This window comes from Bombina bombina, chromosome 7, assembly GCF_027579735.1.
Source record: "Bombina bombina isolate aBomBom1 chromosome 7, aBomBom1.pri, whole genome shotgun sequence".
NCBI classification, from domain to species: Eukaryota; Metazoa; Chordata; class Amphibia; order Anura; family Bombinatoridae; genus Bombina; species Bombina bombina.
Window position 1 is genome coordinate 205,981,664 of NC_069505.1, and position 26,254 is coordinate 206,007,917.

A 26,254-nucleotide genomic window follows, 5' to 3' on the forward strand; every position below is an offset into this window, starting at 1 on the left:
CAGAGACAGAGTCAAGGACACTGAATCTATCAGGAAACCTAAAAAGGTTACCCTTGTCTGAGGAATCAACGAACTTTTTGGTAAATTGATCCTCCAACCATGTTCTAGAAGAAACAACACTCATAAAAGACTGGAAAGGTTCTTTCTAGTGAAAATGAGCAAAGGGAATTGAATCCAATGCTGAGGCCATAAGACCTAAAACTTCTGTGCATATATAGCAACTGAAGGAAATAATAGAGACTAAAGGTACCGACAGACGGAACCCAATAGAATTATCCCTTGTCTGATAGAGACAAAGACAGTGACACAAACTATCTGGAAACCTAAAAAAGGTGACCCTTGTTTGAGGAATCAAGAGCTTTCGAAAAAAAGATCCTCTAACTATGTCCTGAAGAGCAAGTGAATCATATGAGATTCCGCATCCTCAGAAAATAATCTGAATGAAAACAGAAAAATGAAAATATGCATTTATTGTATCTAAGGAAAACAAATAATGCTATCAATGACCATAAAAAGGCAAAATAGTTTGAATAAAACTCCAAACCCGGTTCCTAAAAAAGGAACTGGAAGAAATACCCCAGAAGATTCCAGGTCTCAGCAACGCTTGAACCCCATGGGTGCCTAGCCATGCTTCAACAGTATCCAAAATATATAGGACAGAAACACACTTAAAGAAAGTGTTAGCCTTACTGGAATAAAATCAAAGAAATTTGAACAAAATAGAACCAAATAAATTTCAAAGAAGTCTTAACCTGCCCCTTACCAGCCAAGCTGGAATACGGCATGTACATCGCAATATTAGGGAGCTGATTTCGAACACCAATTAAAAACATGTTACTTGGGAAAGAACTCAGGAATTCGTTCCTTAATAAGAACAACCAAACTAGTATAAGCTTAAAGTTTTAGTCTTAGAACTCAATCTTGAAGCCCAGAGTAACAGTTAAGAATTGAATCCAATTATAAAACAAATAATTGATTATCTTAGAACAAAAGAAATATGGATTTTTTTTTTTTTTTTTTTTAAATCACAAAATTCTTCTAGCTAAAATAGCTAAAGACATAGATTAACCCTCATTTGCGAAAATATTCAATAAAATGAAGACACAAATGAATTTATTAGCATGATAGTCCAGTTTAAAGGACCAGTCAATACAGTGGACTTGCATAATCAATAAATGCAAAACAACAAGACAAATGCAACAGCACCTAGTCTAGTAAATGTTGTCCCTTAACAATGCTAAAATAAATCATAATCTGATACTTGATCTTAAAGTAAACAGAAAAAATGAAGCAATTGCAATATCCAAATAAATCACAGGACCAAAAAAAGTACCTGAAACTAAATAATTTTCCATAAATAAGATACAACTATCTAAAGGAAAATAAATACTATTTTGCAATAGAAACAATAGCATAATTAGTAGAAATAGAGATAGCCCCAATAAATTGGAGAACCCTCCAAATTGAATTTAACTGCTGGCAAAGAATATAGTTAAAAACTTTGAAGAAGGAATAAAAGAAAATTCTCAGCCTATTCCAATCCCTAGAATGGGGAATTGGAAAGAAAAACCTCTGAAAACACAGAAGAAATAAATAGGCAGAAATAGTGCCAGCTAGTCTTAAAGAACTAGTTACCTTAATATCCTAAATAATCAACACCTTTTCAACAAAGAACAAATGTACTTTAATAATAGAATAATAAAAAAGTAGATTTGTTAGTGTCAATATCTGATGAAGAAAATTTCTGAAAGAGAAAAAAACATCATCAGAGAAGGATAAATCAGTATGTTGTTGGTCATTTGAAACTTCAATAATTAAAAAAGAAGTGAAAAAGACCTAAAAATTTTATTAGAAGGCATGAAGTCAGACAAAACCTTTAAAATAGAATCAGAAAAATATTTCTTATAAATCTTCTAAATATTTCTTGTACATAAGATGTAAGAATGGAAATATATAAAGCATAAACACTAATGGATTCTGCATGTAAAAGTATATCATAATAACTTATTACATACCATAGCTAAAGATAAACATTTATAACATTTAAAATAAATGAACTTAGCTTTGGTAGAACTGAAACTCAGTTAAGCGTTTTTCCAGAAGTGGCTTCTGATTCAGGGTCAATCTGAGACATCTTGCAATATGTAATAGAAAAAACAACATATAAAGCAAAAAAGATCAAATTCCTTAAATGACAGATTCAGGAATGGGAAAAAAATGCCAATGAACAAGCTTCTAGCAACCAGAAGCAATAAATAATGAGACTTAAATATTGTGGAGACAACAATGACGCTCAAATTTTTTAGCGCCAAAAAAGCCGCCCACATTATTTGGCGCCTAAAGCTTTTGGCGCCAAAAATGGCGCCACATCCGGTAACGCCGACATTTTTTGGCGCAAAAAACGTCAAAAAAATGACGCAACTTCCGGGGACACGTATGACGCCGGAAATCACAAGAAAATTTTTGCGCCAAGAAAGTCTGCGCCAAGAATGACGCAATAAAATGAAGCATTTTCAGCCCCCGCGAGCCTAACAGCCCAAATTTTAAGGTAAGAAAAAATGATTTATTCATATGCATTATCCCAAATATGAAACTGACTGTCTGAAATAAGGAACGTTGAACATCCTGAATCAAGGCAAATAAATGTTTGAACACATATATTTAGAACTTATAAAAAAGTGCCCAACCACTTAGAGTGTCACAGAAAATAAGACTTACTTACCCCAGGACACTCATCTACATGTAGTAGAAAGCCAAACCAGTACTGAAACGAGAATCAGTAGAGGTAATGGTAAATATAAGAGTATATCGTCAATCTGAAAAGGGAGGTAAGAGATGAATCTCTACGACCGATAACAGAGAACCTATGAAATAGACCCCGTAGAAGGAGATCATTGAATTCAAATAGGCAATACTCTCTTCACATCCCTCTGACATTCACTGCACGCTGAGAGGAAAACCGGGCTCCAACCTGTTGCAGAGGGCATATCAACGTAGAATCTAGCACAAACTTACTTCACCACCTCCACAGGAGGCAAAGTTTGTAAAACTGATTTGTGGGTGTGGTGAGGGGTGTATTTATAGGCATTTTGAGGTTTGGGAAACTTTGCCCCTCCTGGTAGGAATGTATATCCCATACGTCACTAGCTCATGGACTCTTGCTAATTACATGAAAGAAAAGCATATTACAAATTTGTTTTACTACATACAACTAAAGCTTTTTATAGTAAATGAAAGTGTTTACTGTTTCTTTAAAGGTTACTTACTTGCCAAAAGCATTTTTTTTGCTTGCCAAATGGTTTTAACTTATAGTGAGTAACTAATTTTATTTTGCAAATTAATTGTTAAGAAAATACTTTTACAAATGTTTAATTGCGAATATATTAATTTAGTCCTATATAATTATTACATTTGTTAAACTGCTGAGTAGGGGAAAATGTTAAACCTCTACTCAACACATTTTGTAGCTGACAACTCAACTTTATTTAAAGGGACAGGAAACCCCAAAATTTTCTTTCATGATTCAGATAGAACATACAATTTTAAACAACTTTCCAATTTACTTCTATTAACACATTTTCTTTATTCTCTTGCTATCTTTTGCTGAAGGAACAGCATTGCACTACTGAAAGCTAGCTGAACACATCTAGTTAGTCAATCACAAGAGAAAAATGTGTAAAGGCACCAATCAGTAGCTAGCTCCCACTAGTGTAGGATATGTGTGTGTTACCAAGAGAACAAAGCCCATTTAAAAATAGAAGTGACTGAAAATGTGAATCATGCAAGTTTAGTTTTGACTTTACTGTCCCTTTAACTTTTAATTTAAAGAGATACAAAAGTAAAAAATTACTTTGTACTTATTTCATCTTCTTCTTGTCTGTCCTTTCCTCCACTGCTCTTTATCTTTTATAACTAAGGTTCCATATTCTTATCTCACTATTCTCCTTTACACTTCTAAATAAAGTCTTCCTCCTTATTGCTATTTAAAATATTACACGTGTCTTACTTTTAAAGTTCTCTTTCTTTTTTGGTCCTGTTTTATTTCTCTTTTTTAGTTTCATTGTCTCCCATTGTTCATTATTTGAGACAGTACTAACCTTCCTAACACTTTTGCATTTTTTTAAAATGTATTCCTAGATAAAGTGTCCTGTTTTTTTTTTTTTAATGGACCGTGAGCTAAGAATATATGTTTAAAGGCTTGGGAAAAAAAAAATCTATAGAAGAAAAATATTTCTTGGCATGATAATTATATTATTACAATTTCTGTGTTTATAAATAAAGTTTTATTGGAACACAGCATCTCTCATTTGTTTATATATTGTCTATAGCGGCTTTCTTGCAACAATAGCAGAGTTGATTAGTAGCGACAGAGACTAGGAGGTAAATTTATTAACTGTCGGGCTGTAGCGGATCATGTCCGCCCGACATCGCTAAATGCCGACAGCATATGCTGTCTGCATTTAATATTGCACAAGTAGGGGGTGTCAATCATTCCGATCGTATCTGAACGGGATGATTGCTGTCCGCCACCTCAGAGGTGGCGGATAAAATAAGGAGCAGCTGCTTCTTATATTTCCTGAGAGCCTAAATGGCTCGTGCAGAAACAGCTGCATACGCAGCATGATAAATCGGCCCCTATGTGTGGAACTCTCATATCTTTGCATTGCTGCTCAGTGCACTACAATATACGTCAACATAATATTCCCAGCCCAAAGGAAAGCAACAATCAGAAGCACTGCTGCTTGGCGCACTACAATCTATGTTCACACATTATTCCCAACACAAAGGGAAGCAACAAAGAGAAAAATTAGAATAATTAAAATGGAATCTCTGGACGGCAGAATTTCTTCACAAAAAAAGAAACAAGGCTGCCACCAAAGTACATTTCTGAGTGGCTCCATTGTTTCTCAAATGTTATAAATGTTGTAAATAAAAATTTGTTGGAATTTGTTTTGCTCTTGGCCTGCAAAGCCTAAAATATTTACAATCTGGACCTTACAGAAACAGTTTTCTGACCGCTGTCATTTATCCTTCATATATATGTGTTCTCCACAGAAAATGTTGCCAGCCAGTTGGCATTATAAAGTAGCCGGGTGAGGGCAGTGTAATATTTTCTAATATTATATAATTATTTGCTATGCAAAGCACAAATTTTATTGCATAATGTAACATTTTTAATATAAGCTAATTTTTGCTTAACATTGGCTAAAATGTGTGTGTGTGTATATAAATATATATCTGCAATAAAATGCACTCTCAGGAAGTTTTGGGTACAAAAAAGCCAAAACTTTAATTGACGTTTCAGGGAAATTTAAATCGCCTTCATCAGAATGTTCGGATGTAAATTTCCCAAAACGTCAATTAAAGTTTTGGCTCTTTTTCCTTTCAGGCAGATTAAAGGGACAGTATACACCAATGTTCATATAACTGCATATAAAAGATACTAAAGATGAATATGCACAGATACTGATATAAAAATCCAATATACAACTGTTTAAAAACTTACTTAGAAGATCCCAGGTTAGCTCTGTTAAAAAGGTAGCTAGATCACTCACTTTAAGTGGGAAATAGCAGACACTCCCCCCTCCCCCTGCATAAGAAAAGACCCTTTACACAAACAGGAGCCAGCTGGAGTAGGTATACCTCGGTATACTCCTAAAACTTTGGGGCTTGGTTAGGATTCTGAAAATCAGAGCAATGTTATTTAAAAATAATCAAAACTATCATTAAAAAAACAAAAAAAACTGTATGGGCTATATAAATGGATCATCTACAAAACATTTATGCAAAGACAAGTCGATTGTATAATGGCCTTTTAATTCTCTATTAGTGTCTAATACTCACAGACCTATTTATTTCTCGCTTTGATATAACCATCCTCATGTCTCTCACACACATGAAGTCAGTTCTTCCTCCAAGCCTCATTACATTACTGCATATTCAAATATCTCTATTGTCTCTCTGTAAATCCCATCTCTTGCACATCTAATTTCTCTCACAGCTTCCACCATATGGATTTCATATATAACCTCCACCTGTAATAAAACACTCATCTAGTTTACTTTAGTATTTCAAACATCTTCCGTTAACCTTTCTCTAAAAACAAACATTTGTTTAGTATAACTCTAATACACATTCGGTCCCTATGTCTTTCGGTACCACATATATTATTAAACCCCTCCCCGTTCACGTACAGCTGTTTCGTGTGCATGCGCACGTTCTATGTCCCAGTATCCCGTTGCTAAGGTAACAGTATCAATCCCCGCCCCTTTGCGTGACGCAATGCGTGCCGGTCACGTCACGCTCCGATCGGGCACCGCGGTGTATGCCGGGAGCGGAGAGGTGGCCTGACCGAGCCCGGGAGCCCGGCCTGCTGGAGACACGGGAGCTCCCGGGCACAGGGACCGCAAGCATTAACGTGAGAAACCTGCGGGAAAGGCAACAAGGTATGTAGAATCTCCCCGTTATGTGAGTGCACTCCCGGTGATGAAAACTGTGCAAATGTATATGTGTTACTGTGAGTTTATAATCTGTGTTCATTAGTGGGACTCTGTGTGACTACGTGTTACAGTGTTTCTCTGCTTTTTGTGTTACTGTGTAACAATGGGAGTTTGCCAGTGGTTGTACAGTGTATATCTATAAAAGTGAATCCTTGTGACAGTGTCTAGTGACTGTATAAGTGCAGCACTGTGACAGGGTCTAGTGACTGTCTGTATAAGTGCAGCACTGTGACAGTGTCTAGTGACTGTATGTTTGTATAAGTGCAGCACTGTGACAGGGTCTAGTGACTGTCTGTATAAGTGCAGCACCGTGACAGTGTCTAGTGACTGTCTGTATAAGTGCAGCACTGTGACAGTGTCTAGTGACTGTATGAGTGCAGCACTGTGACAGTGTCTAGTGACTGTCTGTATAAGTGCAGCACCGTGACAGTGTCTAGTGACTGTCTGTATAAGTGCAGCACTGTGACAGTGTCTAGTGGCTGTCTGTATAAGTGCAGCACTGTGACAGGGTCTAGTGACTGTCTGTATAAGTGCAGCACTGTGACAGGGTCTAGTGACTGTCTGTATAAGTGCAGCACTGTGACAGTGTCTAGTGACTGTCTGTATAAGTGCAGCACCGTGACAGTGTCTAGTGACTGTCTGTATAAGTGCAGCACTGTGACAGTGTCTAGTGACTGTCTGTATAAGTGCAGCACTGTGACAGTGTCTAGTGACTGTATAAGTGCAGCACTGTGACAGTGTCTAGTGACTGTCTGTATAAGTGCAGCACTGTGACAGTGTCTAGTGACTGTCTGTATGAGTGCAGCACTGTGACAGGGTCTAGTGACTGTATGAGTGCAGCACTGTGACAGTGTCTAGTGACTGTATAAGTGTAGCACTGTGACAGTGTCTAGTGACTGTATGTTTGTATAAGTGCAGCACTGTGACAGGGTCTAGTGACTGTCTGTATAAGTGCAGCACTGTGACAGGGTCTAGTGACTGTCTGTATAAGTGCAGCACTGTGACAGTGTCTAGTGACTGTCTGTATAAGTGTAGCACTGTGACAGTGTCTAGTGACTGTCTGTATAAGTGCAGCACTGTGACAGGGTCTAGTGACTGTCTGTATAAGTGCAGCACTGTGACAGGGTCTAGTGACTGTCTGTATAAGTGCAGCACTGTGACAGTGTCTAGTGACTGTCTGTATAAGTGTAGCACTGTGACAGTGTCTAGTGACTGTCTGTATGAGTGTAGCACTGTGACAGTGTCTAGTGACTGTCTGTATGAGTGCAGCACTGTGACAGGGTCTAGTGACTGTCTGTATAAGTGCAGCACTGTGACAGGGTCTAGTGACTGTCTGTATAAGTGCAGCACTGTGACTGTGTCTAGTGACTGTCTGTATAAGTGCAGCACTGTGACTGTGTCTAGTGACTGTCTGTATAAGTGCAGCACTGTGACTGTGTCTAGTGACTGTATAAGTGCTGCACTGTGACAGTGTCTAGTGACTGTCTGTATAAGTGCAGCACTGTGACAGTGTCTAGTGACTGTCTGTATGAGTGCAGCACTGTGACAGGGTCTAGTGACTGTCTGTATGAGTGCAGCACTGTGACAGTGTCTAGTGACTGTCTGTATAAGTGCTGCACTGTGACAGTGTCTAGTGACTGTCTGTATAAGTGCAGCACTGTGACAGTGTCTAGTGACTGTATGAGTGCAGCACTGTGACAGTGTCTAGTGACTGTCTGTATAAGTGCAGCACTGTGACTGTGTCTAGTGACTGTATAAGTGCTGCACTGTGACAGTGTCTAGTGACTGTCTGTATAAGTGCAGCACTGTGACAGTGTCTAGTGACTGTATGAGTGCAGCACTGTGACAGTGTCTAGTGACTGTCTGTATAAGTGCTGCACTGTGACAGTGTCTAGTGACTGTATAAGTGCTGCACTGTGACAGTGTCTAGTGACTGTATAAGTGCTGCACTGTGACAGTGTCTAGTGACTGTATAAGTGCTGCACTGTGACAGTGTCTAGTGACTGTATAAGTGCTGCACTGTGACAGTGTCTAGTGACTGTATAAGTGCTGCACTGTGACAGTGTCTAGTGACTGTATGAGTGCTGCACTGTGACAGTGTCTAGTGACTGTATGAGTGCAGCACTGTGACAGTGTCTAGTGACTGTATGAGTGCAGCACTGTGACAGTGTCTAGTGACTGTATGAGTGCAGCACTGTGACAGTGTCTAGTGACTGTATGAGTGCAGCACTGTGACAGTGTCTAGTGACTGTATGAGTGCAGCACTGTGACAGTGTCTAGTGACTGTATGAGTGCAGCACTGTGACAGTGTCTAGTGACTGTATGAGTGCAGCACTGTGACAGTGTCTAGTGACTGTATGAGTGCAGCACTGTGACAGTGTCTAGTGACTGTATGAGTGCAGCACTGTGACAGTGTCTAGTGACTGTATGAGTGCAGCACTGTGACAGTGTCTAGTGACTGTATGTTTGTATAAGTGCTGCACTGTGACAGTGTCTAGTGACTGTATGTTTGTATAAGTGCTGCACTGTGACAGTGTCTAGTGACTGTATGTTTTTATAAGTGCATCACTGTGACAGTGTCTAGTGACTGTATGTCTGTATAAATGTGTGTTTAGTGACTGTATAGGTCCGTCACTGTGACAGTGTTTATTGACTATAGGTCCGTGACTGTATAGGTCCGTCACTGTGACAGTGTCTAGTGACTATAGGTCCGTGACTGTATAGGTCCGTCACTGTGACAGTGTTTAGTGACTGTATAGGTCCGTCGCTCTGGCAGTGTTTAGGGACTGGATAGGTCCGTCGCTCTGGCAGTGTTTAGGGACTGGATAGGTCCGTCGCTCTGGCAGTGTTTAGGGACTGGATAGGTCCGTCCCTCTGGCAGTGTTTAGGGACTGGATAGGTCCGTCCCTCTGGCAGTGTTTAGGGACTGGATAGGTCTGTCGCTCTGGCAGTGTTTAGGGACTGGATAGGTCCGTCGCTCTGGCAGTGTTTAGGGACTGGATAGGTCCGTCGCTCTGGCAGTGTTTAGGGACTGGATAGGTCCGTCGCTCTGGCAGTGTTTAGGGACTGGATAGGTCCGTCGCTCTGGCAGTGTTTAGGGACTGGATAGGTCCGTCGCTCTGGCAGTGTTTAGGGACTGGATAGGTCCGTCGCTCTGGCAGTGTTTAGGGACTGGATAGGTCCGTCGCTCTGGCAGTGTTTAGGGACTGGATAGGTCCGTCCCTCTGGCAGTGTTTAGGGACTGGATAGGTCCGTCGCTCTGGCAGTGTTTAGGGACTGGATAGGTCCGTCGCTCTGGCAGTGTTAAGTGCATCACTGTAACAGTGTTAAAGTGAATGTCAACTTTGAGGAATGTGTGCCTGGTTTTTAAAAATCCTATTAAAAATAGGGGTACTTTCATTTATCAAAGTTTACATTTTAGCCGTTTTGTTAAAATACTTACATTTTCTTCAAGCAAAGCCGGAGCAGCGCTTTCCCCGCCTGTCGCTTGTCTCTTCATAGGTCAGAAATGAAGACTCCGGATTCCTCAAATCACGACATGGCCTCAGGCAATGTTTTCTCTGGGGGGGGAAGCCGTGATTGAAGGTAGCCGGATTCGTCATTGCTGACGTAAGAAGAGACGAGCGACAGGTGGGGGAAGCGCTGCTCTGGCTTTGCAAGAAGAAAAGGGCTAAAATGTAGACTTTGATGAATGAAAGTGCCCCTTTTTTTAATAGGATTTTTAAAAACCCGGCACACATTCCTCAAAGTTTGCATTCACTTTAATTAATGACTGTCTGTATAAGTGCATCACTGCGACAGTGTCCAATGACTTCATGTCTGTATAAGTACATCACCTTTGGTTTTTGTATATGTGTTTCTATGTAACAGATTTGTGTTTATAGTTCAGTCTGTACAAATGGAATATACAAAGTGAAAACACATTAGGTTATAGGGTAACAAACCTGTTTAAAATTAGGAGCCAGTGAAAATATTTAGAAGCCAGACAGTGGTATTTGTATATAGATTAATGGGGAATAAGCCTAAAAGTTAGTAGCCAGGGTAAAATTCTAGTAGCAATTGGCTGCCTGGCTTCTGGGTTTGTCGAGCCTTGGCTTATAAAACGGTCAGTGTGATAATGTTAAGATAACTTGATTAACAGGCTGCTGCTAATACAGTGTATGGTTTCTGTTGTGAATGTCTGCATCAATACAGTGTGACAGATGTGTGTGTATACGGGTTTGTCATTTTTCAATGTGCAGCTGATTCACCAGAGGAATCCTTACTTACTCAGACTTGATGGCTGCTTTAGAATTATATTTTAAAACTCAAAGTGGGTTGTCTGAAGGTGTGACAATCAGGCTTTGTTGTGACTGAGAAAATGCCCAATTAAGGATAAACTTTTTCAGCAGTATTTCCATATAGCTGCAAAAAAAACAACAACTTTTCTAATGATTAGTATACATTGTTTTATAGAGCTGGAGAGTACCCTTAAAAACATTTAAAGGGACAGTCTAGTAAAAAATAAACGTTCATGATTCAGATAGGGTATGCAATTTTATACAACTTTCCAATTTACTTTTATCATCAATTTTGTTTTGTTCTCTTGGTATTCTTAGTTGAGAGCTAAACCTAGGTAGGCTCATATGCTAATTTCTTAGCCCTTGAAGGCCGCCTCTTATCTGCATGCATTTTAAAAGTTTTTCACAACTAGAGAGCGTTAGTTCATGTGTGCTATATAGATAATATTGTGCTCATGCCTGTGGAGTTACATAGGTGTAAGCACTGATTGGCTAAAATGCAAGTCATTTAAAAGAACTGAAATAAGGTGGCAGCCTGCAGAGGCTTAAATACAAGGTAATCACAGAGGTAAAAAGTTTATTAATATTACAGTGTTGGTTGTGGAAAACTGGGGAATGGGTAATAAAGGGATTATCTATATTTCTAATCCATAAAAATTCTTGTGTAGACTGTCCCTTTAACACCTCTTGTTTTCTGTGAAAACTGTGCTTGTCCCCAGAGAGGCCAAAATCCAAATTCTGTATCCTACAAATGCTGCAAATTAATTAGCTTGTTTAGGCAATTTGAGGCAGTTTTAAAACTCAGGTTATAGTTTTTGCTTTTTAACTTCTCTCGGGAACAAGCACAGTTTTTACACTAAAGCAAAAGTGCTTAAAGGGACAGTCAACACCAGAATTTTTGTTGTTTAAAAAGATAATCCCTTTATTACCCATTCCCCAGTTTTGCATAACCAACACAGTTATAACAATACACATTTTACCTCTGTAATTACCTTGTATCTATGCCTCTGCAAACTACCCCCCACTTCAGTTTTTTTTTACAGACTTACATTTTAGCCAATCAGTGCTCACTCCTAGGAGCTTCACGTGCATGAGCTCAATGTTATCTATATGAAACACATGAACTATCGCCCTCTGGTGAAAAACTGTCAAAATGCTTTCAGATTAGAGGCGGCCTTTAAGGTCTAAGAAATTAGCATAAGAACCTCCTAGGTTTAGCTTTCAACTAAGAATACCAAGAGAACAAAGCAAAATTGGTTATTAAGGTAAATTGGAAAGTTACATGCCCTATTTAAATCATGAAAGTTTTATTTTATTTTACTGTCCCTTTTAATGTCCCTACGTTTTATCTTAAAGGGACATGAAACCCATTTGTTTTCTTTTACAATTCAGATACAGCATACCATTTTAAACAAGTTACCAATTTACTTTTATTATCACATTTGTTTAATTCTCTTGGTATTGTTTGTTGAAGAAGTAGCAATGCACTACTGAGCTTACCTAGGTATGCGTTTTAACAGGAGGAAACAAGGGAACTCCTCGGCACACCAGAGATGAGATGAGTAAAAGCAATTCTTTATTTGAATAGGATAATAAAACCATGATATATATATATATATATACAGCAGCTTGATAAAATCATTGTTTAGAACAAAAAAACAGGGGGAACATCACCCTCCTGTGACATCATACGCGTTTCATGCCTCTGGGGCACTTGTTCACTGATATGCGTTTTAACAACTGATACCAAGATAATGCAGCAAATTAAATTACAGAAGTAAATTGCAAAGTTGACTAAAATGGCTTGCTTTCTCTGAATCATTTCATTTTTACGTCACTGTTAATGAAAAGCAGTATGGAAGAGCTTAAAGGGATACTGAACCCAATTTTTTTTTTCATGATTCAGATAGAGCAGCAATTTTAAGCAACTTTCTAATTTACTCCTATTATCAATTTTTCTTCGTTCTCTTGCTATCTTTATTTAAAAAAGAAGGCATCTAAGCTAAGGAGCCAGACAATTTTTGGTTCAGAATGCTGACATCACTTGTTTATTGGTGGGTGAATTTATCCACCAATCAGCAAGAACAACCCAGATTGTTCACCAAAAATGGTCCGTCATCTAAACTTACATTCTTGCTTTTCAAATAAAGATACCAAGAGAATGAAGAACATTTGACAATAGAAGTAAATTAGAAAGTGTCTAACTTTAACTTTTTTTAAAGAAAAAGTGTCCCTTTTAACTAATTGCTTAACTTAAATCACACTCAAAACAAGCAAAACACAGGTTACTATGTGCTCTTTTGTTAAAAAAAAAACAGGAAAATGATTGGCATTTTCTTTCAGATGATGTGCGAGGTGATGCCAACGATCAGCGAGGCTGAGATGCCTTCTGGAGGAAACGGAGGCAATGGGTCAGGATCAACACTACAGGGGGACTCTGATTCTCACTTTGAACAGTTAATGGTTTCCATGTTGGAGGAAAGAGACAGACTGCTGGACACTTTACGGGAGACCCAGGAATCACTTGCGTTAAGTCAAGGCAAATTGCTGGAAGTGGGCCATGAGCGCGACTCCTTACAAAGGCAGCTTAACACCGCTCTCCCACAGGTACAGCTCTTACTTCCTAGCACAAAACTAGTCCAGCTCTGTACTTGTAAGTGTGCCCAGACTTTGTGTTGCTGGAAACAAGTCAGCCAATCAGCCTTAGTAGGAAGCGACTCAGCCAATAAGCAATTAGTAGCAAGTATGGTACTAATGCACCTGTATTACTAGTTTCAATGTAAATGGAATCAGCTTTTACTTCATATTTTATAGAAAAAAAATAATAAATGTAACTTTGTTTCGAGGTTGCTCTTTCATATAGATGTCATTTTCTGAGTACACTGTCCCTTTAAAGGGACATTATACACTCATGTTTTCTTTGCATAAATGTTTTGTAGATGATTTATTTATATAGCCCATAATTTTTTTTTTTTTATATAGTTTTGCTTATTTTTTAATAACATTGCTCTGATTTTCAGACTCCTAACCAAGCCCCAAACATCAGCTACCTACTCCAGCTTGCTCCTGTTTGTGTAAAGGGTCTTTTCATATGCAAAAGAAGGGGGGGGGGGCGCGTCTTATTTCCCACTTGCAGTGGGCTTTCCAGCTACCTTTTCAACAGAGCTAAACTGAGAGCTTCTAAGTTCGTTTTTAAACAGTTTTATACTGGATTTTTATATCTGTATCTGTGCATCTTATTCTTTTATAGTAATGTCTATTAGATGCAGTTATATGAAAATTGGTGTAGACTGTCCCTTTAAGCTCAGAGAACTTAAAGGGACATGAAACCCAATTATTTTTTCTTTCATGATTTAGAAAGAGCATGTTATTTTAAACAACTTTCCAACTTCTGTTATCTAATTTGATTCACTCTCTTGATATTTGTTGAAAAGCATATCTAAATAGGCTTAGTAGCTGCTGATTGGTGGCTGCACTATTATCTAGTTTACTTCATTCTGTTGATATCCTTTGTTGAAAAGCATACCTAGGTAAGCTCAGGAGCAACAATACACTGCTTGGAGCTAGCTGCTAATTGGTGGTATGCCTCTTGTAGTCATAAAAATGTGATAACAGAAGTATACTGAAAAGTTGTTTAAAATTGTATTGTCTGTCTGAATCATGAAATATGGAGTTTATGTACCTTTTAAATATTGCATTAACATCAAAGAAAGGCTAAACAACCTTATTAGACTCCTCTTAATCATACCAGCGCTGCCTGGTTAGTCATTTTAGTAAACTATCTGGTGTTTTGGAGATTATTCCTCCATATTCAGTGTTTTATAATAGTTTTGCTTTCTACTCGAATGCACACAGATTAGAGAGATTTCTCTGGTTTGCTTGGTGTTCTGTAGCTCTTATTTTTACCCCTTTTTAAATGTTTCATTTTACCTGCTGAGGTGTATTTAATTGTTTACAAATATGTTTTTACTTTATTTTTTCATTTTAAACATCTGTGTTTGCCTGTTGAAATCACCACTTATACTGAAAATATGAATACTGCAGTACTGGTTATAGAAAAGCTATGTAAACTAGAGACGGCAACAGAAATTAGGCTCACAGTGGTGAGTGGGACAGAGAGAGTGAGCTCAGCCTATTTGAAAAAAGTGTTTCTGCAACCAGTTTGAATACAATGAACTTATCAGCGGTTTGCCTGGGTACATTGTCCCTTTAAAGGGACTTTCAATCTAATAATAAAATGCATTTGATAAGCTTTTTTTTCTCTCTAGAATTAGTGATTGTTTCTTAGAGTGTATTTAACCCCTGCAAAGAGGTTAAAGGGCCATTATACCCAAATGTTGAAACACTTGAAAGTGATGCAGCATAGCTGTAAAAAGCTGACTAGAAAATATCACCTTAACATCTCTATGTAAAAAAGAAAGATATTTTACCTCAAAAGTTCCTTAGTAGCCACATCCCATTGTAAAGGACTTCTAAGCAGCAAATCAGTATGTCTGTCCCGGGACAGGCAAGGGAGTGAGCCTTGTGCACACTCATCTTATTTCCCTATTTAGTTTAAGGAAGTTTACCATGAAATCTCATGAGAGTTAAATCAAATCTCATGAGATCACAGTAAAAGAATTCATGACCTCAGCACTGCTGATGCTGATTGGCTGCTGTTCATTTCTTCATTTTGTATTTTTTTTTTACCTGCAGCTGGGCAGCAGCTGAGTATAACTTTTTACACAGCACTTACTGTGCTGAGCTGAGGAAAATTGTGAGGTAAAATCTTCCTTTTTACATAGAGATGCACAGGTGATTTTCCTGTCAGCTTTTTACAGTTATACTGCATTAGTTGCAAATGATTTAGCATATGAGCATTATGTCCCTTTAAGCAGATTGTTAAAGTTGTGCCTCCTTGTGTATTGTGTTGCCACTCCTAAGGCAAACCACAACCATTAGCTAATCAGAAAAGCATATGTACATAGCCTCCAATTATCAATTGTATCCTGTTTGGGAAATACACAGGAGCATGTCTGATGAGCTGTATCTATGTGTTTAATCATTGTTAAAATATCATAGTGACAACTGAGCATTAGGCTAATAAATACATTTTTTTAATGAATTAGAGCATTGTGTTATTACACTTGAATGTGCCTTTAACCCCTTAAGGACCAGGAATTTCAGAGAAAAACTTGCCCAAAAGACACAAGACTTTTTAGCAGGTATGTTATCACTCAATTTAAACCGAAATAGAGCCTTGTTTTTTAGTTTTATTTACGTATAAAAAAATAATAATATATAAAAATATATTTTACGAGACAACCCAAGGTATTGATCTAGGCCAATTTTGGAATATTTCATGCCACCGTTTGGCTGCCAAATGCGATTATATTAAAAACTACATGAGGCAGAAGGTTGGACGTAGTGTGACGTAGCTACTTCCAGATGGCTTAAAGTGTGGGTAAAGTTGAGCAGTTTGCTTTCAATCTATACACAGCCTGTCCGTTTTTGAGCGTAGTCGCTAATTTTTTAAAGGTTAAATCTTAATCTAAATAATAAATCGCATTGTTTTAAAAATGTTTTATTATTTCTCGCTCCTTTCATGTGTGACTTCCTGCTCTGATATCTCATTATACTAGAGAGTGGTCCCACTCGTTCCCTACGTCACATGTTGTTCCTTATAAAGTAAACTGAGTCGCTTATGCGCTTTTGATGAAGGGGGTGGGTGACAGAGTCCAGGTCGCCTAATGGCCTGGATTTCAATTGGAGATCTAAACCAATGTGATAAGAAATAAAGAAAAAAATATCATGGTTGAATATATGACGCTACGAAACTGACTTTAAAAAGTTAATAACTTCGGTCAAATAAATATATATAAAGAACGATGAATGAAACTAATATTTATTTTATTAATGTATTATAATAGTGGATCTAGAATCACTCAACTTTACCATCACTTTAAAGACTATAAGCATAGGTAAAATTCCTTAAATAAAAAAAAAGAACCTTCCAATTCTTACCATGCACACTTTTTAGCCTGTCTACAGAGTTTGTTCATATTCTCCTTCCTCAAGTTCTTTAGTGGATTATTATCTAAGGATGAACTCTGGTATAGCACTGAGGTCAGCTGTAATAAACTTGAGATAAAAAGTCACCAGGAATAAAGGTCAGGAGGAGAAAATAATTGCGTACATGAACTGGCTAAAAGAAATGATAGTGTTTAAATCCAGTTGTTGAGTCTACAGTTTGTAGTTTTCAAATAAAGTTTCTTGTGTAATTTAAAGTGACACATAATTCTAAATTCTTTTATCATTTAATTAAAAGTTTAATGAGTTACAAGGTATTTTAAGTATTTTAAATTGTGAAATACATACATAGAACTATAGAGCACTCATGCAGGTGGAGTTATAAGAATGTTACAATTAAATTTAGTTTTGTTGCTGCATGAGATCATTTTTAAATATTTCCCCCTATTATAAAATAGCTTTTTGATGATGTGAGCCCTTTTATTCTGTTATTATTTCATTAAACGCAGCGATTCACACTTTTTTTCAGGGGTTAAATATAATTATAAAAGCTGACTTGCATTCAAGAATTAAAATGATCTGTATTGATGTCATTGAATGACGTTTAGAATTTTTTTTCTTTTTTTTTTTCTCCTATACTAAATTATTGAGTTATGTATTCCATTTTCTTTGCGACACTCTAGCCTTGATTATACAAAGGAATGGAACCTAACTGCATATAGTAACACAGAGGGGTGCATTTCTGAAACTGTAAATGGTCCTTTCAGCTCAGCCTTGCTCATGTGAGCCAGCAACCACAATTTAAAGGCCCATAATAGTTAATAAAAAATGACATGTTCTAATTTGTTAAATACACAGTAGAAGTACCACTCAAGACCTGCAGTAACATATCTCAGTCGTATGACTAGAGCATTTGATTGGTTCAGCAATGGTTTCTGCTTGGTTCCAGCAGTGCTCTTCGGGCCCCTAGCTGTACTTCTGTGTGTTTAACCCTTTTGCAGGAGCAGTAGTCTTAAAGGGACAGTTTACTCCAGAATTGTTATTGTTTAAAAAGATAGATAATCCCTTTATTTCCCATTCCCCAGTTTTGCATAACCAAAAGTTTATATTCATATACTTTTTACCTTTGTGATTACCTTGTGTTTAAGCCTCTGCAGACTGCCCCCTTATTTCAGTTCTTTTGACAGAATTGCATTTTAGCCAATCAGTGCCCTATCATAAGTAACTTCACGAGCGTGAGCACAATGTTATCTATATGGCACACATGAACTAATACCCTCTAGCTGTGAAAAAACTGTCAAATGTATTCAGATAAGAGTCTTAGAAATTAGCATTTGAGCCTACCTAGGTTTAGCTTTCAACTAAGAATACAAAGCAAATTTAAAGGGACAGTCAACACCAGAATTTTTGTTGTTTAAAAAGAAAGATAATCCCTTTATTACCCATTCCCTAGTTTTGCAAAACCAACACTGTTATATTAATACACTTTTTACCTCTGTAATTACCTTGTATCTAAGCTTCTGCTGACTGCCACCTTATTTCAGTTCTTTTGACAGACTTGCATTTTAGCCAATCAATGCTCACTCCTAGGTCATTTCATGTGCATGAGCTCAATGTTATCTATATGAAACACATGAACTAATGCCCTCTAGTGGTCAAAATGTATTCAGATTAGAGGCAGTCTTCAAGGTCTAAGAAATTAGCATATGAACCTCCTAGGTTTAGCTTTCAACTAAGAATACCAAGATAACAAAACAAAATTGGTGTTAAAAGAAACTTAGGAAGTTGTTTAAAATTACATTCCCTATTTAAATCATGAAAGTTTTTTTTGGACCTGACCCTTTAATAATAAAATTAAATTAGAAAGTTGATTTAAAATTGCATCCCCTATCTGAATCATGAAAGTTTAAATTTTACTTGAAGGGACACTGTACCCAAAATTTTTCTTTTGTTATTCAGATTGAGCATGACATTTTAAGCAACTTTCTAATTTACTCCTATTATCAAATTTTCTTCATTCTCTTGGTATCTTTATTTGAAATGCAAGAATATAAGTTTAGATGCCGGCCCATTTTTGGTGAACAACCTGGGTTGTCCTTGCTTATTGGTGGATAAATTCATCCACCAATAAAAAAGTGCTGTCCAGAGTACTAAAACCAAAAAAAAGCTTAGATGCCTTCTTTTTCAAATAATGATAGCAAGAGAACGAAGAAAAATTGCTAATAGGAGTAAATTAGAAAGTTGCTTAAAATTGCATGTTCTTTCTGAATTACAAAAGAAAAAAATGTGGGTTCAGTGTCCCTTTGACTGTCCATTTAAAATAGCATGCTGTAATGAATTTAGAATGTCATTTTTTGACTGTTATGGCTTTTTAAGAAGCGGTGAACAAGACCACTTCTCCTCTGCGCTATTAAAATCGCCCTGTACGGATCTAGACTGGGGTAATGGACAAGCTCAGTGTAGCAAGAATAGGAAGGCAGCATTGCACAAGTGTCTGCATGTTTAATAAGTACGGATAGCAAGTTCCACCTGCTCCTTACAATCCTGAGTAGACGGGTTCCCTGCATGCAAACATTTATTGTCCAGGGAATAACATAACTGCCCCAAAGTTAGTTTTTTTTCTATCACAGAAACAAGTTAGTGTATATTTGTAGAGCATGAGCAGAAAGAAGAATAGTACGTTGTATTGCTTCTTTATGGCTTCTAATATTTCTTAAGTTGGTAATTGTTGGTTGTGTTCATTTAAAGGGACGTAAAACCCCTTGTAATTAAAATGCTTTTTACAGTCTTACAATTAAAATGAACATACTAATAGAGTGTAAAAACATTCTTAGTATATTAGCACTATCTTTACTTCAGTTGTTTATCAATGACAAGATTCCACCTACCACTTGCCTTATTTGGATGAGCCAATCTGGACTTGTTACATGGTTTGTAAACACATTTTATTTCCTCTGCTGAGGCCTGAACAGAGTTAAATTATACAGGAGTTAAATCATATGAAAAGGGGGCAAAATATATAATGAAAATACAGTATCTTGCAATATGGAACATTTTATATTACAGTCTCAGTGCTGTGTGCCCTTTTAAGGGATTGGAAGTCCGTTTCACAAAAACATATCTAAAACAAGAGGTTGGCTGTTCTCAGAGTGTCTGTAGGGGAGGTGAGGATAATTGCAGATACTCAGCAAATACGGAATAAACATTTGGCCTTTGTAATGGTTCTTGTTTGCAGTACTAAAGCAGTCCGGTAATGTAGTGTCTGGTTCTATGCTGAAATAAGAGCAAGTTAGGTGACCCTTCCTTTACTAATCTTAAAACTTAAAACCCAAACTTTTATTTCATGATTCTTATAGATCATACCATTTTACCAACCTTACAATTTGCTTCTTTTATCAAATGTGCTTCATTCTCTTGGAATCCTTTGTTGAAAGAGCAGCAATGCACTACTGGGAGTTAACTGAAAACATTGGATGAAAAGAGGCCATACGTGTGCTGTCACCAATCAACAGCTAGCTCCCAGTAGTACATTGCTGCTCCTGAGCCTACCTATGAATGCTTTTCAACAAAGGATGTAAGTAGAATGAAGAAAATTAGGCAATAAAAGTAAACTGGAAAGTTGTTTAAAACGGAGTGCTCTGTCTAAATCATGAAAGAAAAAATGTGGGTTCTATACCCATGTAATTTAGCTTATTATTTATGATTCTTATAACTCTTTGGGCTTCTTTCCAAACAGTGTAAAGTTAAAATGGACATTAGTCATTTTGCATATATTCAATATATATATATAATTTCTTCAATCAAGGACTCCACTCACTGGATTCAGATAAACTATAGATTATTTAATAAGTGGTAACGTTTCGGGGTTCGCAGACCCCTTCCTCGGACCAAAAACGTTTTTGGTCCGAGGAAGGGGTCTGCGAACCCCGAAACGTTACCACTTTTTAAATCTATAGTTTATCTGAATCCAGTGAGTGCAGTCCTTGATTGAAGAAACCTACTGATATATTGACTAAGCACCCTGGTTGTTGACATATTGTATTGAGTGCAGGTACATACGGGAGATATATATATATATTCCAAAAAAAAGAGATCACTCACTGGTCTTGAAAAAATAAAAATTAACTTTTAATAATCACACTTTCCTTGGGGCATCACATAGCTGATGTGCCTTCTCTGGAGCAACACTTTCTACACTTGGGACATTTGATAAAGATGCCAGTACGGCATCGAAACGTCATGCTTATCCCCTATTTTTAACCCTTTGATTATTAAAAGTTAATTTTTATTTTTTCAAGACCAGTGAGTGCTGTCTTTTTTTGGAATTTCTGGATATTTGCTCTGACATTGCATCCTGGCAGATATTAAGTTGCTGACACGGTGTGCAATTCCTAGTGGGACTTATATATATATATATATATATATATATATATATATATATATATATATATATATATATATATATATATATATATATATATATATATATATATATATATATATATATATATATATATATATATATATATATATATATATATATATATTACACTCTATCTCAATTATCCATTTTACCTGCTAGAGTGCATTGTTTACAGATACCTACTTTACCTTTATTTTGTCATTTCAAATAGCTTTTTGTCTGTCGGATCTACCACCTATACTTTAAAATTGCAATACTATAGTATTGGCTGTAGAAAATATATTTAAGCAAGAGGCAGGAGCAGAAATCAACCACATAGTTGGGGTAGGGGAGAGAGCCCAGCCTATTTGAAAGTGTGTCCCTGCAGCAGCTTTGTATATCATGAACTCTTATCAGCTGCATGCCTGAGTACATTGTCCCCTTAAAGGTACATTCTCTAGTGCTTTATCCCCATAAGTTTTCTTAGCAAGTTACAATGGGTTACAGTAATTAAATGCAAACTAAGCACGTGAGTGTAATGTCCCTTTTAATGTATAATGCAACAGAACTCTCCAGTGTGGGAAAAGCTTACATAACTGTTTTTAGCCCTGTAAAGATGTAGCATTAGATAACATTTGTCAGGTTGTTTTCAGAGCTAACCCATAATAAAGTAAACTGCCCTGAGGTTAGTGATTTCTTGATTTAGACTGAGAAGAGAAAACAAACTGTGTTTTTGAAAACTGCACTTTCAGTAATTTTGGGTGTGTGGAATTCAAAGCAACAAATATTTTTTTACGTGTATATGCTTAGTGTACATATCAGCGATTTAGTACTGAGTCTATAAATCAGACAGAAAATATTTAAAATTTTAAAAAAGTCACTTTATGATATGTCAAATTTCTATAAAACTCTTGGGCACAATTAAGTGAGATAAGAAATATACTTAAGTAGGGCTAACTTCTTAAATGAATTTGTCCGCTGATCTAAGCAATCACTTTATAGTTTGTAACTAGTTTTTACCATTTGCAGAATTTTGACTGAAACAAAGTTACAGAATTAGATTTTTGGTCTAAAAGAAACGTGGGACAAAGCACAATTTCTACACAAAAGCAAGAGGTCTTTTAAAGGGACAGTCTACACCAGAATTGTTATTGTTTTAAAATATAGATAATTACCCATTCCCCAGTTTTGCATAACCAACACAGTTATATTAATATACTTTTAATCTTTGTTGATTATCTTGTATCTAAGCCTCTGCAAACTGCCCCTTTATTTCAGTTCTTTTGACAGACTTGCAGTTTAGCCAATCAGTGCCTGCTCCCAGATAACTTCACGTGCACGAGCACAGTGTTATCTATATGAAATACGTGAACTAACACCCTCTAGGGTTGAAAAACTGTTAAAATGCATTCTGAAAAGAGGTGGCCTTCAAGGTCTAAGAAATTAGCATATGAACCTCCTAGGTTAAGCTTTCAACTAAGAATACCAAGGGAACAAAGCAAAATTGGTGATAAAAATAAATTGTAAAATTGTTTAAAATTACATGCTCTATCTGAATCATGAAAGTTTATTTTGGCCTAGACTGTCCCTTTAACCCTTTGAGAGCCGTCATGAGCACTCTCCCACCTTGAGGGAGATCTGGGGGCTCCTACCCCGGCGATCGTGCCTGTAGAGTGACAGGCATCGCCGGGGTTTCACGTGATGCGCGGTGACGTCACGCACAATTACGTGATGACGTCACCGCACAACTTTATACTTAACAATGTTAAGTATAGGAGGAGGGGGCATGCTGCTTACAAGCCTGTATCTCAGGCATCTAAGCAGCTACAGACCCCCAAGACCCATTGTTGGAAAGGTAATCGAAGTGTAAGTCTTGGGGGTCTGTAAAAAAAAAAAAAAGTAATTTTTTTTTTTTCAAAAATAAAATATTAGCACCCAGGTGAGAAATGGTTTAGCAGCCAAAGGGTTAAAGGGACAGTAAAGTCAAAATTAAATTTTCATGATTCAGGTTGAACATGCAATTTTAAACAATTTTTCAATTTGCTTCTATTATCAATTTTGCTTAAATCTCTTGGTATTGCTATAAGCATTGTTGCAAACATTGCTATAAACATTGTTTGCAACAATGTTTATAGCAATGTTATACATAACAGAACTTTGGTAACCTTATCCAAGTTCCTCTTGTAACTAAAACAAACACCCCCTTCACTTGTGCACTCTGGAACTCTCGCTCTGTGTGCTACAAACTCACTTGTATCCATGACCTCTTCATATCCCACTCCCTCAACCTTCTGGCTCTCACAGAAACCTGGCTCTCCCCCCTCAGACACAGCTTCCCCTGCTGCACTGTCACATGGGGGTCTACACTTCAGCCACACACCAAGGCAAGGAGGTGGTGTAGATATTTTACTTTCCTCTTGTTGCACCTTTCAACAAATGCAACCAATCTCTTCCCTCACATTTTCTTCTTTTGAAAGCCACATGATTCGCCTCTTCTCTCTCTACTTGTTGCTATTATATATTATATATCGCCCACCTGGCTCCTCAACTCAATTTCTTGATCATTTTGCATTCTGGATACCATATTTCCTCTCCTCAGACATCCCAGCCCTCATCCTTGGGAATTTCAACCTCCCCTGTTGACATTCCCACTGCCCCTGCAGAAAAAAACTTCTCCAGATCACTTCCTTTTATGGTCTGTCACTATGGTCTGACTCTCCCACTCACAAAGATGGATTCTCCTTTGAACTAATTTTCAGCTATCTATGCACTTTCTCAAACTTCACAAATTCCCCCTTACCTCTTTCTGACCATCATCTCCTCTTTTGTAATATCTCAGCATTTCCTTCTAGCCCTCACACCAAATTCCTCAGGAGCATTGTCACTTGATCGGCAACATCTTTTAAACTCTCTCACACCTCTATCTTCCATCTCCTCCTTTTCATGCCTTGACCAATCTATCTGTTACTATAATTCCACTCTTACAATTTGGCACCTCCTACCATAGCCAAAAAGTCACGTACTTGTCCTCAGCCCTGTCATACTCCTCTGACATGATACCTACGAAGATGTTCCCGCACTGCTGAGTGACATTGGAGAAAATCCCGTTGTTCAGCTGACTTCATTCATTACAAGTTCGTCTTAAACTCCTACTATTCTGCCCTTAACCTCTCCAAGCAGGGCTACTTCTCTACTCTTATCTCTACTCTTTCTTCAAATCCAAAACGTCTGTTCTCCACTTTTAACGCTCTTCTCCGCCCACATCCTATTTCCACTTCTCTCTCTGGTCAAGATTTTGCAAAACACTTCAACAACAAAATAGATTTCATCAGAAACTAAATCATCTCTGAACACACTACCAGTCCCCAACCCCCTTAACCAATCACCAATGCCCAAAACCCGCAAAGCCACAGACTGTTTCGCTCCTGCTACTGAGAAAGATGTTTCTGCCCTTATATCTTCCTCTCACCTTACTACCTGTCCCCTTGATCCCATCCCCTCACAATTACTGCCCTCCCTCTCTCCTACTCTTACTCCTATCCTCACAGATTTTTAATCTCTCCCTCAGCACTGGTATATTTCCCTCAAACCTTAAACATGCACTAATTACACCTATCCTCAAAAAAATCTCTTAATACATCATCCCCATCCACCTACCGCCCTACTCCCCCTCGCCTCAAAACTTATGGAAAGGCTCATATATACATGTTTATCAAGTTTCCTCAAATTAAACTCCCTTCTTGACCCATTGCAATCTGGATTTCGCCCACAACACTCCACAGAAACTGCAATCATTAAGGTTACTAATGACTTAATTACAGCAAAAAAAAGGCCACTTTTCTTTGTTAATCCTTCTTGATCTGCCTGCAGCCTTTTACACAGTTGACCACACTCTTTTTTGCTCCAAACTCTCCAATCCTTCAGCTTCTGACACAGCTCTCTCATAGCTTTCATCTTACCTGTCTAACCGGACCTTTAGTGTTACCTTCTCTGGCACATCCTTTGACCCTTTACTACTGTCTGTTGGGGTACCACAAGGCTCTGTCCTCGGTCCCCTTCTATTCTCAATTTATACATCGTCCTTAGGTTCCTTAATACAGTCCCATGGATTGCAATACCATTTGTATACTGATGATACCCAAATCTACATCTCTGCACCAGACCTATCCCCTTCCTTACTAACTTGTGTCACTAACTGTCTTTCTAAAATTTCATCCTGAACGTCCTCTCGCTACCTTAAGCTAAATCTCTCAAAAACTGAACTCCTTATTTCCCCCTACTTCAACCAAAATCCCCACCCCCCAACTTTCTCTAACTGTTGATAATAACATCATTACCCCAACACAGCATGCCGATGTCTTGGGGTCACACTTGACTCTGATCTCTCTTTCACTCCCCACATCCAGTCTTTGGCCAATTCTTGCCGCCTCCACCTCAAAAACATCTCCAAAATTAGCAACTTCGTCACACAAGACTAAGACTTTAATCTACTCACTCGTCTTTTCCCATCTTGACTATTGCAACTCCATCCTCTCCAGCCTCCCTAGCTGCAGTCTTTCTCCCTTACAATTCATAATAAATGCCTCTGCCAGGCTGATCTTCCTTACACGTCGCTCCTCATCTGCTGCACCTCTATGCCAGTCCCTTCACTGGCTTCCTCTAACCTCCAGAATAAAACATAAAATCCTGATTTTAACTTTTAAAGCTCTCAGTAACACTGCTCCTCCCTGTATCTCCAACCTAGTCTCAAGATACTCGCTCTCCTGTCCCCTTCGCTCTGCTCATGACTTCCTACTCTCCTCCTCTCTCTTGTTACCTCCTCACATTCCCATCTACAAGACTTCTCCATACTGGCCCTATTTTGTGGAACTCTCTGCCTCGCTCTACACGACTCTCCCCTTGTTTTCAAACTTTCAAGCACTCTTTAAAGACTTTACTGTTCAGGGATGCATATAATTTACACTAACATTTTTCTATCTTAGTCCCTCTCCTCCTTTAGCTATCCCCTGAGAACCCACTTAGCATGTAAGCTTTCGAGCCTTACTTCTCTGTAGATCACGCTC

The 26,254-nt window shown here is 37.7% G+C and overlaps 1 protein-coding gene across 4 annotated transcripts in view; it reads left to right on the forward strand.

Annotated features, from left to right (window-relative positions):
- The first annotated feature begins 6,297 nt into the window (after nucleotides 1–6,297).
- PPFIA1 (PTPRF interacting protein alpha 1) overlaps nucleotides 6,298–26,254 on the forward strand; it is a 323,205-nt gene continuing 303,248 nt past the window's right edge. For all 4 annotated transcript variants that reach the window (XM_053720578.1, XM_053720579.1, XM_053720580.1 and 1 more), the window contains exons 1-2: nucleotides 6,298–6,446; nucleotides 13,124–13,387. In XM_053720578.1, coding sequence (XP_053576553.1) covers nucleotides 13,124–13,387 — 264 coding nt within the window. In that variant the 5' untranslated portion in view covers nucleotides 6,298–6,446. The remainder of the gene's footprint in view (nucleotides 6,447–13,123; nucleotides 13,388–26,254) is intronic.